Source organism: Mustela lutreola, chromosome 10, assembly GCF_030435805.1.
Source record: "Mustela lutreola isolate mMusLut2 chromosome 10, mMusLut2.pri, whole genome shotgun sequence".
Classification (NCBI taxonomy): domain Eukaryota; kingdom Metazoa; phylum Chordata; class Mammalia; order Carnivora; family Mustelidae; genus Mustela; species Mustela lutreola.
This window is the reverse complement of record NC_081299.1, coordinates 109,210,991-109,223,067: the sequence shown is the minus strand read 5'-3', so window position 1 is coordinate 109,223,067 and position 12,077 is coordinate 109,210,991. Positions and strand designations below refer to the sequence as shown.

Here is a 12,077-nt window from a genome sequence, read left to right as displayed (position 1 = left end):
CTCCAAACTAGGATAAGCAAACTGTATTGCATAATGGTTTAAGACCATAAGCTCTAGGGCCAAACTGCCTAGCTCTGAGACTTACTGTAATTATATGTTTCAGTTTTCTCAGTCATAAAAAAGAGGCAATAATAGTTTTTCCCTTATAGGACTGTTGTGAGGATTAAATAAATTAATAATTGTTAAGTGCTTAGAACGGTGCCTGTTTAGGAAGTAAACATTCAATAAATATAGTATGTGTGTGCATGTGTCTTTTTTTTTTTAAGATTATATTTATTATTTATTTGACAGACAGAGATCATAAGTAGGCAGAGAGGCAGGCAGAGAGAAAGGGAAGCAGGCTCCCTTTTGAGCAGAGAGCCTGATGTGGGGCTCGATCCTAGGACCACATGACCTGAGCCGAAGGCAAAGGCGTTAACCCACTGAGCCATCCAGGCACCCCATGCATGTGTCTTTTATAGGGAGTGGTATATCTAAAATTTCTAGCTCACATTAGAAAATAATACAATAAGATGAGTTAGGAACATGCTGAATTTGTAATATCTAGAGGACACTTTCATGTCTCTGTACCTCAATTCCTAGTGTCTTAACAACTGGAAATAGGGACTTAACAGGAAACTGATGGAAAGGTGAAATGAGCACAGATAAAATGTGGTCACAAGGAGAGGATTTCTAGGCTGCCTGGCCCTGTTTCCATTATTACACAGATGGTTCTGGTTTATACCTTTTAAATGAAGTTAGGTGTGGGTAGTATAAAGATAGTGAACAATTAAAGCAATAGTGAAATTATGTAGTAGTCAATAGTGCTGGTTCATCAAATACACCCCATTCTCTCCCCTTCCGGATATGAGACATGACTGTTCTTCCTGGCTGGCCCCCTTGTGGTTGGGTAGGGCCTTATGACTCAGTCAGAACAACTGAGTTATTAACAAAAGTGTCCCGAATCTCTTTAACTGCCAATGTGAGACCGTTAGCGGTCTCTCCCTCTGGCCTGACTTACTCATCAGCCTGAGTTCCTGAGTAGATAATCTAGCAGAGCTCCAATGGCTTACTAGAGATGATTATGCAGTGTGAACAAGAAATACCTGGTTTTTGTTGTAAGCCTTTGGAATTGTTTGTTTCCACAACAGAACTTAGTCTATCCTGATGCAGCTATTATTTTAAGATCTATCAAATGCTTAAAAATTAAATAGTTAACATCCAATCTTAATGAGGGTGTGGGCAAACATACTTTCAGAGATTTGCTAGTGGGAGTAAAAACTATTTCAACCTTTTTGAATAGTAATTTGACAGTGGATTGTATTAAAATGAAAAAAGTATGTGTATGTATGTGTGTGTATATGTATATGCATTCTTTTTATTTATATTCCATTTGGGGGAATCGTCAACAAAAATAAAACTACTACTTCAAATAGTACAACTTGTTGTACAACTTATTGTTGTACTATTTGTAGTAGCTAAAAACTAAGAACATCTTTCTTTTTTTTTAAGACTTTATTCATTTATTTGACAGAGATCACAAGTAGGCAGAGAGGCAGGCAGAGAAGAGAGGGTGGGGGGGGGGAGCAAGCTCCTGGCTGAGCAGAGAGCCCCATGCGGGGTTAATGTGGGGCTCATGTGGGGCTTGATCCCAAGACCCTGGGATCATGATCTGAGCCGAAAGTAGAAGCTTTACCCCACTGAGCCACCCAGGCGCCCCTGAGAACATCTTTCTAAATATGATTTAGCCACACTATAAGGTATTATCCAATTGTCAAGAAGACAAATATTACAGTTTTTATTGACTTCAAGTGATGTCCACATGTGAAATAAAAGCAAAATAAAACAAAATCCACATTCAGGGATGCCTGACTGGCTCAAGCTGGCAGAGGATGCAACTCTTTTTTTAAGGATTTTATTTATTTATTTATTTATTTATTTGACAGTGAGAGAGGGAACACAAGCAGGGGGTAGTGGGAGAAAGAGAAGTAGGCCTCCCCATGAGCACGGAGCCCTGGGATCATGACCTGAGCAGGAGGCAGACATTCAACAACTGAGCCACCCAGGCACACTGAACACGCAACTCTTGATCTCAGGGTTGTGAGTTCAAGCCCCACATGGGGTCAATTACTTAAAAATAAAATCTTTAAAAAACAAAAAATCCATATTCATGATCTTGTGCACACAAGCCTAGAAAACTAAACTATTTTACCTCAGAACCAGGAATAAGTGATGGAGGGAGGAGAGGATATTATCACATTTTTCCTATGACATCTTAATATTCCTCCACTTGTTACAATTTGTAGCACCTGTGTAAGAAAACCAATGGGTGAGAAAAAGAAATCTAAACCTAAGTGTTTGCCTACGGAGTCTTGATACAATAAACTTAATATTGCTGCCATTACTTGGGGGTGGCGGAAGAGGCGGAGCTTCTACAATATACTCCATGCCACGCCTACTTTACCCGGCCAGTTGCCTCCCACGTGCGCCCCGGACGGCTCTGCTTTAACGCATGCGTACTTGGCTGAGTTTTCCTGGCCTTGAGGGGCGTCTGAGGCTTTTGGGTTTGACCCCGTTAGGCTACCGTCTTGGCGACCGGAACAGCACCTGAGGTTTGCTTCCGGGCGTCTGTTTCGCTTCCCTTTCCCTCCCTCCCTCACGCTTCTTCCCCTCCCCCTGCTCCCTTTCGTTTACGGTTTCGTACTCTCCCATCGAGGCCGACCCCTGAGTCTCGAGTGTGGGGTTTGGCTGGTGAAAAAGGATTGTTGTAGCTGGAAGCAGAGAGGTGTGGGAAATACTGTTAATTGAGGTATTTGGAGACCAGGGGCCTGTATGGAATGTTTGTTTGTGGGAGGAGGTTGGGCGAGGGTGGAAGGAAGTCTTCCCCGAGAGGCGAGCGGGGGCGGGGTTGCGCTGGGTTTGCGGGGGTGGGTGGGACGCACCCCCAAAAACGATAGCGCGGGGGTGGGGCGCTGTGCGGGCGAAGGAAAAATGGAGGCGGTGAGAAGTGGCCCTGGGGTCGCACGGCATTCTGGCATCAGTTTTGCTTTAACCGTTTGATTAAAAAAGAAAAAAAGGCAGTTAACTCCAGTTATTTGTATTTTTTAGGTAGCCACGTTTTATTCCCAGATTGCTTTAATTTCCCTTTACTTTAGGGAAACCTCTTCGCTTTTGTATGCCTAAAGTGTTAGTAGACTTTAAAAAAAGTAAATTTCCACTTAGAAGCTAAGTAACGTAAGGCGAACAAGTAGTTAAAGAGGAAACAACCAGTTAATGAGTTATAGACCAACCGCTCCCCTCCAGCTGGAGATAAGTGTTCAAACGGGCATAGCCTGCAAACAAGATTGATCTCTTTAGTGAGTTAAGGAATACAGGTAACAGAAATACCTTCCTCAGTAAATTGGTTCTCTTCCGTTTCCTAAAACATTTTCGGTAGCTCCCTGTTGCATAATATGTGTTCTCCATCTCTTCAAACCTTTAAATCTTAGGCCCATAGTCTATAGGATAAGAATGCTGCAAAATTTTAGCGTCAGATACAGGAGAATGGAGAGAACAGAATCAAACTTAACTGTATTTGAATAACTAGTAATGTAGGAATGAGTTTTATTAGGGTACTGAAATTTGGTGATTATGACTCCAAAGGTAATCTTAGTTTTCTGTTCCATTTAGAGGACAACAGCATGTCCTCCCTTCCTGGGTGCATTGGTTTGGATGCAGCAACAGCTGCAGTGGAGTCTGAAGAGATTGCAGAACTGCAGCAAGCAGTGGTGGAGGAGCTGGGTATCTCAATGGAGGAACTTCGGCAGTTCATTGATGAAGAACTAGAAAAGATGGACTGTGTACAGCAGCGTAAGAAGCAACTAGCAGAGTTGGAAACGTGGGTGATACAGAAGGAATCTGAGGTGGCCCATGTTGACCAGCTCTTTGATGATGCATCCAGGTGAGGACTACATGGGAAATAGGAAATCTCCCTTTGGGCAGACATTTTAGAAGTATAATTGTTCATTTTCTACTTTACAAGGTACAAATGTGTAGAACCTTCCCCTTCCTCATAGGTTAGGGTCCAAAATCTGACCTCACAACCACCCATATATAGAATATTCATCTATCAGATGCTAATGTATGGTCAGCAATAGAGGAGTCCAGATCTTGAGTCCCTTCTTCTTCTTTCTCCTCTACTCTGCTTCCAAACAATTGCTTTGTTTTCTTAGTAGGATGATCTAGGGAGTGAGGATTGTAAAGTGTGGCTGTCTTATGTAACAGTGGAGCATGAGCCCTGTATCTGCTCTTAAATACCCAGAAGATTTGTGTCTGGTACCTTAGTTGTCACTTAGGACACATTTTCAGTTAACAAGGTAAATGGTGAGATGTGGTAGACAGGACTATACTCAGGGCTTCTTTTGGATTTTTGAGGAACTACTCCAGAAACCACGATACAAACATTTTTCTATGAGAAAAGCATTTTAAATTCTAAATGGACGGTGTCTGGGTGGCTCCATTGGTTAAGCATCCGACTCTTGACTTTGGTTCAGGTCTTGATCTTAGGGTGGTGAGTTCAAGGTCCGCATTGGGCGTGGAGCCTACTTAAAAAATAAAAATGAATTCTAAACAGAAACACTTGGCCTATTTAAATTGAGGCTTGTGTATGTTTAAATATATATAAATTCTGTTGACTTTTACACCTATTTCTGCTGGCTTTGACCTTTTCTACATGTGTTCCAATATTAGGGCAGTGACTAACTGTGAGTCTTTGGTGAAGGACTTTTATTCCAAACTGGGCCTACAATACCGGGACAGTAGCTCTGAGGATGAAGCTTCCCGGCCTACAGAAATAATTGAGATTCCTGATGAAGATGATGATGTCCTCAGTATTGATTCAGGTAAGAGATAAGGTTCCAGGTAAAAAGTCTCAGATAGAAATTGAAAGACAAGAAGTTAGGCAAATAAAAGAAGAAAGGAGAAACCATTGTCACTGACTACATATTCCAAACTGTTGGACTTGTCTGTAACCAAAAAAAATAGAACATTATTAGTATCATAGATGTCCTCTATATACTACTTCCTGATTGAGTGACCTTCCTTTCCCCATTCTGTGTGACCTCTATTCTGAACTCCCTTCCTTTTCTTTATAGGTGGCTTTAGCACCTATGCATGTGGTAGCATCTATGCAAAATGGTAGATTGTTTGGTTTTGTCTATTTTTGAGGGTTTTTTTTTTAAGTATAATTTACATACTATAAAATTCACCCACTTTTAAGTGTATAGTTTGAGTTTTAGTACATTTATACAGTAGTGCAGTCTTCATAGTCTAGTTTTAGAATACTTAGCATTATTCCAAAAACAGTCCTCATACCTGTTTGCTTACATTTTCCATTTTCAGCTCCACTGATCTGCTTGCTTTTTGTCTTTTCTAGAAATTTCATATAAATAGAATCACAATTTATTGTCTTTTGTATCTGGTTTCTGTCACTTAGCATAACATTTTTGAGATTAATCTTACTGGATGTACACAATAGTTTCCTCCCCCTTTTTTTTCTGAATAATATTCCATTTTATAGATAAACCATAGGTTTTTATCCACTTTTTAACTGATAAATATTTGGGTTGTTTGCACTTTGGGGGCTGTTAGGAATAATGCTGCTATGTACATTTCTGTATAACTATATGGGCATTATGTTTCATGTCTCTTGGATATTCTAACTAGGAGTAGAATTGCTAGGTCTTAGGGTAAGTGTATGTTTGTGTTTTTAGGAAACTGCCTCACTGTTTTAAAAGTGGCTATACCATTTTACATTCCCACTAGCAAAGTATGGGATTCTACTTTCTTTACATCCTTGTCAGTGCTTGATATTGTCAGTGTTTTAGCCATTATGCTGTGTATGTCATATCAGATTGTGATTGTAGTTTGCTTTTCCCTAAGGAAGTTTAGCATCTATTCACGTACTTATTTGCCATTTATGTATGTTCTTTGGGGAAACATCTACTCAAATCTTTAGTCTTCTCATTTTTTTAATTGGGTTGTCTTTTTATTATTGACTTAAAGAACTTACGGTCTAGATACAATTCATTTATTAGGTATATTTTACACTTTCAGATGTGGTCTTTTCATATTCTTAATGGTGTCTTTTAAGAGTAAAACTTCTCAAGGTAAGGGTTGAGTGTGGTTTGTTTATTTTGCTTATGGCTATCCAGTTGTTCCACCACCATTTGTTGAAAAGACTATCCTTTTGGTACTCTCATCAAAAATCAACCAGCCAGTATATATGAGGGTCTGTTCCGGATTCTTTTTTGCCACATTGATCTGAATATTTCTCTTTATACCAGTACCACATGCTTGTATTACTGTAACTTTATGGTACATTTTAAAATCACTTAACGAGGGGCGCCTGAGTGGCTCAGTGGTTTAAAGCCTCTGCCTCTGCCTTCAGCTCAGGTCATGATCCTGGGATCCAGCCCCACATCGGGCTCTCTGCTCAGCAGGGAGCCCGCTTCCCCTTCTCTCTCTCTCTGCCTACTTGTAATCTCTGTCTGTCAAACAAATAAAAAATGTTTAAAATCACTTAACGAGAGTACTTCAGACTTACTTGTATTTCATATAACTTCCAAATAAATTTTGGAATCAACTTGTCAGTATCTATCAAAAACGGTTTTTTAAATCTGTTAGGATTTAAAAAAAAAAAAAAAAAAAAAAAACCTGTTAGGATTTTTAACAGGAACTATTGAATCTAAAGGTCAATTTGGGGAGTATTACCTTTCAACAAATATTCAGTCTTCTAATGCATTAATATGGTACATCTCTCGTAAGTGTTTCTTTTTTTTTTTTTTTTTTTTTTAGATTTATTTATTTGACAGAGATGGCAAGTAGACAGAGGCAGGCAGAGAGAGAGGAGGAAGCAGGCTCCCCGCTGAGCAGAGAGCCCAGGGCTCAATCCCAGGACCCTGAGATCATGACCCAAGCTGAAGGCAGAGGCTTTAACACACTGAATCACCCAGGCACCTAAAGTGTTTCATTTTTAATGCTAACGTGAATGAGATGATTAACTTCCCTTCAGGATAGTTTGTTGCTAGGATATGAAGATTTAGTTGATTTTTGTGGATTACTTTTGTAGCCAGTGACCTTATTAAGTTTACTATTAGTTCTAGAAGCTTTTTGTGGACCCTTTGGGATTTTCTATATATTACCTCATGCTGTCTGCAAATAAAGTCAGTTTTACTTCTTCCTTTCTAATCTAGATGTCTTTTATTTCTTTTTCTTGCCTTATTGTACTCTCTAGAACCTCCAGTACAATGTTGAATAAATGTTTTGAGAGGGGCGCCTGGGTGGCTCAGAGGGTTAAAGCCTCTGCCTTCAGCTCAGGTCATGATCCCAGGGTCCTGGGATCGAGCCCCGCATCGGACTCTCTGCTCGGTGGGGAGCCTGCTTCCTCCTCTCTCTCTCTGCCTGCTTCTCTGCCTACTTGTGATCTCTATCAAATAAATAAATAAAATCTTAAAAAAAAAAAAAAAAATGTTTTGAGAGCAGACATCTTTTCTTTGCTCCTGATCTCAGGGGGAAAGCATTTGGTCTTTAGGCATTAATTGTAATGTGAGCTGTAGGGTCTTTGTTGGGTTGAAGGAAGGTGATTCTGTTCCTAGTTTGCTGAGAGTTTTTTATCATGGCTCAGTGGGATTTTAGGTTTTGTCAGCTACTTTTTCTGTATCATCCTCAGATAAGCTTACAGGTTTTGGGGGGGCACCTGGGTGACTCAGTCGTTAAGCATCTGCCTTCGGCTCTGGTCCTGGTCCCAGGGTCCTGGGATCAAGCCCCACATCTGGCTCCCTGCTCAGCAGGGAGCTTTCTTCTCCCTCTCCCACTCCCCCTGCTTGTATTCCCTCTCTCATGGTCTCTCTCTGTCAAATAAATAAGCAAAATCTTTAAAAAAAAAAAATCATTGAGGGTGCCTGGGTGGCTCAGTCGTTAAGCTCCTCCTTCAGCTCGGGTCATGATCCAAGGGTCCTGGGATTGAGCTCTGCATCAGGTTCCCTACTTAGCGGGAAGCTTGCTTCTCCCTCTCACACTTCTCCCGCTTGTGTTTCCTCTCTCACTGTGTCTCTCTGTCAAATAAATAAATAAAAATCTTTTTAAAAATCATCGTTTTTTTACTTTTTCTTATTAATAAGGAGCATAACAATAGTGATTTCTTTGGATGTTAATCCATCTTTATATGTCTGGGATAACCACCCCACCCCACCCCTGCCACTTTGTCTTAGTATATAATCTTTTTTATATGTTTCTGGATTAGATTTGCTAACATTTTGTTAAGAATTTTTGCACCTGTGTTCATGAGAGCTGTTGTACTTTTATTGTGATGTGGGTTTTTTGGGGGTTTTTTTGTTTTTTTTTTGTTTTTGCTTGGCATTAAAGTATTATAGGCCTTAAGGATGAGTTGGTAAATGTTCCCTTCTCTGAGTTTGTATGAAATAGTATTATTTCTTCCTTAAATGTTTGATAAATTGAGCAGTGAGTCCATCTTAACCTGGATTTTTCTTTGTGGATACTTTTTTTTTTAATAAGCTTATTAGTTTGAAATAGTTTTATATTTTTGTATAAATTACAAAGATAATACAGAGAGTTCTTGCATACTTTTCATCAGTTTTTTCTAGTATTAGTATTTTATGTTACCTTGGTACATTGGTCAAAACTAAGAACCAAATATGGATACTTTACTTTTACCTAATCTCTAGACTTTGATTTCTGGGCTTTTTCCATTATAGGATACCACTTTGAATTTATTGTGGGAAAGTTTTTAATTACTGATTACGTTTTTTACCTAAAAAGTCCATTTGGATTTTCTATTCCTTCTCAAGTCCTTGTTGTTAATTTGTATCTTTATAGAAATTTTTCCATTTCATCTAAGTTGTCTGGATTATTGCCATAAAACTCATAGTATTCCCTTAGGATTCTTTTGAATTTCTTTATGTTCTGTAGTAATGTCTCTTCTTCTTTCATTCCTTATATTGGTTATTTGGATCTCCTCTTTTTTTTTTGCTTCGTTAATCTAGCTAACAGATTATCTTTTTGTTTGTTTGTTTGTTTGTTTGTTTCAAGGAACCAATTTTTGGGTTCATTAATTTGTTTTTCTCTACTGTTTTCCTGCTTTCAATTAACTGATTTCTACTCTGACCTTTATTCCTTCCATGTACTTGGGTTTGATTTGTTCTTCTTTTTCTAGTTTCTTAAAATTAACATTTTAGATTATTGATTATTGATTTGATTTTAGAACTCTTTTCTTGCTAATGTAAACATTTAAACCTGTAAATGTCCCTTTATCGTTGCTTTACTGGATCTCATATATTTCTGTGTGTTCTATTTTTTTTTAAGATTTTATTTATTAATTTGACAGAGAGAGATCACAGATAGGCAGAGAGAGTGAAGGAAGCTGGCTCCCCATTGAGCAGAGAGCCCGATGTGGGGCTCGATCCTAGGACCCCGGGATCCTGACCTGAGCCGAAGGCAGCGGCTTAACCAACGGAGCCATCCAGGCGCCCCTGTGTGTTCTATTTTCATTTAATCATAATTTTTAATTTCCTTTGTGATTTTTCTTTGACCAATTGATTACTCCAAATATTTGGAGATTTCTCAGATTTGTTTCTGCTGTGAGTTTTTTATTTAATTTCTTTGTAGTCAGAAAATATACTTTGTATTATTTTTATCCTTTTAAATTTACTTAAAAAATTTTTTTTAAGATTTTATTTATTTGACAGAGAGAGATCACAAGTAGGCAGAGAGAGAGGAAGGAAGCAAGCTCCCCGCTGAGCAGAGAGCCTGATGCGGGGCTCAGTCCCAAAACCCTGAGATCATGACCTGAGCTGAAGGCAGCGGCTTAACCCACTGAGTCACCCAGGCACCCCCTACTTAAATGTTTTTTAATAGGCCTAGTGTATCGTCTATCTTGGAGAATGATCCATATGTGCTTAAAAAGAATTTGTATTCTACTGCTGTTGGGTGGAGTATTTTATAAATGTTGGTTAGGTTACGTTGGCTGAGAAATTGTTAATTTTCTGTCTAGTTTTAACAGTTACTTGGAAAGGAGTTTTGAAATCTTGAACTAAAATTGTTGAATTATTTGTCCTTTCAATTAACTTTAGTTTTTGCTTCCTGTATTCTGGAGTCTGTTATATATACATTTATAGTTGATTTTTTATTATTAAAAGATATTTCTGTGTTTCAAATGATACTCCTTTTCTTGAATTCTGTTTTATCAAATATTAATCATTTTTATAATGGTTACTGTTTGCATGTTGTGTCTTTTCCTGTCCTTATTTCTTAAAATCTGTTTCTGTCTTTGAATTTCGTGTATCTCTTACAGGCAATATATAGTTAGATCTTGTGTTTTTTTAAAATCCAGTCTCACAGTTTTTGGCTTTTAGTTAGTGTTGAGTCCATTCATAGTTCATGTGAATCCATATGGGTGGATTTACATCGATCATTTTGCTCTTCCCCCCATATTTTTTGTATTTATCTGTTTTTTTACTGCCTTCTTTGTGTCAAATAAATATTTCAGTAAATCATTTTAATTCCACTGATTATTTCTTTTTAGATCTTTAGAAAGTGCTTGCATATTTATCTGATTCTTATCTACTACAAGTTAATACTGACTAAATTCTGGTAAAATATAGCAACTTTGTACCGGGTTAGCTCCATTGTCACTCTCTTCTTGGGAGATACTGTTGTCAAATAAATTGCATTTACATATATTTAAAGCCAGCAGTTTAGTGTTGTAATTATTGCAAGGACCAATCTTATTTTTAAAGAAGTTACGGGAAGAAAAGAGAAAAATACATATTTACCTAGATGTTTACATTTCCACTGCTCTTCATCACTGCTAAGGATCTGAGTCTTATCCATTGTCCTCTTTTTTCAGCCAGAAAGCTTTCCTTTAATATTTCTTGTAGTTCTGCTAAAAGTGGATTCTCTGCCTTTGTTTACCTGAAATACAGAATTTTTTAAAAGATTTATTTATATTTACTTTTAGAGTTGGGGGGAGAGAGCCAGCATGAGTGAGCACATGCACAAGTTGGGGGGCAGAGGAGGAAGGAGAGTATCTCAAGCAGACTCTGCATCGAGTATAGAGCCTGACGCACAGCTTGATCTCACAACCCTGTGATCATGACTTGAGCCAAAACTAAGAGTCGGACACTTAACTGACTGTGCCATCCAGGCACCCTTGGGATATAGAATTCTTATTTTTTTTTCCTTCAAGATTTTATTATTTACTTGACAGAGGGAACACAAGCAGGAGGAGCAGTAGGCAGACGGAGAGGGAGAAGTAGGCTCCTACGGAGCAAGGATCCCAATGTGGGCCTTGATCCCAGGACCCTGGGATCGTGACCTGACCTGAAGGCAGACGCCCAACCAACTAAGCCACCCTGGCATCCCATGGTATATAGAATTCTTGATTGACTGTTTTCTTTTGACACTTCAAATATGCCATTCCAGTGTCTTCTGGTTTCCATGATTTCTGATGGAAAGTCAGATGAAAATGTTTGTATCCTGGATATGAGTCATTTTTGTCTTAACTGCTTTTAAGATTGTCTCTTTTGATTTTAGTAGGATGTGTCTATGTGCAGTTCTCTCTGTATTTGTCCTACTTGAGAGTCACTGAATTTGGACTGTCGGTTGAAGTTTTTCATCAAATTTAGAAGTATTTCAGTCATTATTTCTTTGAAATATATATATGTATTCTTAAGATTTTATTTTTAAGTAATCCCTACGTACATTGTGGGGCTCGAACTTACGACTCTGAGATCGAGTTGCTCACTCTACCAACTGAGCCACCCAGTTGCGCCAGCCAGTAAGTTTTTCAGAGGTGTGGGGAATGCATTCAGAGTACTTCTAGTTCTCAAGTCTCCATTGACTCTCCTGGGTCTTCTTGGCATGTGGATAGTTTAACAGTTACCCAAGAATGTATAGAGAATTTATTTAAGCCTGTCCATGGCTCTCTCATTTTCAGGATCTCCTTGTTGGACTTAAAACTGGTTTGTGGCTCACACTAAACAAGATCTGCAACCTCAGAGTAACAGCGCTGCTCCTTGTCAGGCTAGCGCCTCAGTGATAAA

General features: G+C 38.7%; 1 protein-coding gene across 6 annotated transcripts in view; it reads left to right on the top strand.

Moving 5' to 3' along the window:
- The first annotated feature begins 2,438 nt into the window (after positions 1–2,438).
- Positions 2,439–12,077, top strand: part of SETDB1 (SET domain bifurcated histone lysine methyltransferase 1) — a 33,656-nt gene continuing 24,017 nt past the window's right edge. For 2 of the 6 annotated variants that reach the window (XM_059134824.1, XM_059134821.1), the window contains exons 1-3: positions 2,606–2,788; positions 3,649–3,919; positions 4,708–4,859. In XM_059134824.1, the coding sequence (XP_058990807.1) occupies positions 3,660–3,919; positions 4,708–4,859 (412 nt within the window). In that variant the 5' untranslated portion in view covers positions 2,606–2,788; positions 3,649–3,659. The other 4 variants (XM_059134826.1, XM_059134825.1, XM_059134822.1 and 1 more) reach the window with 3 other exon arrangements.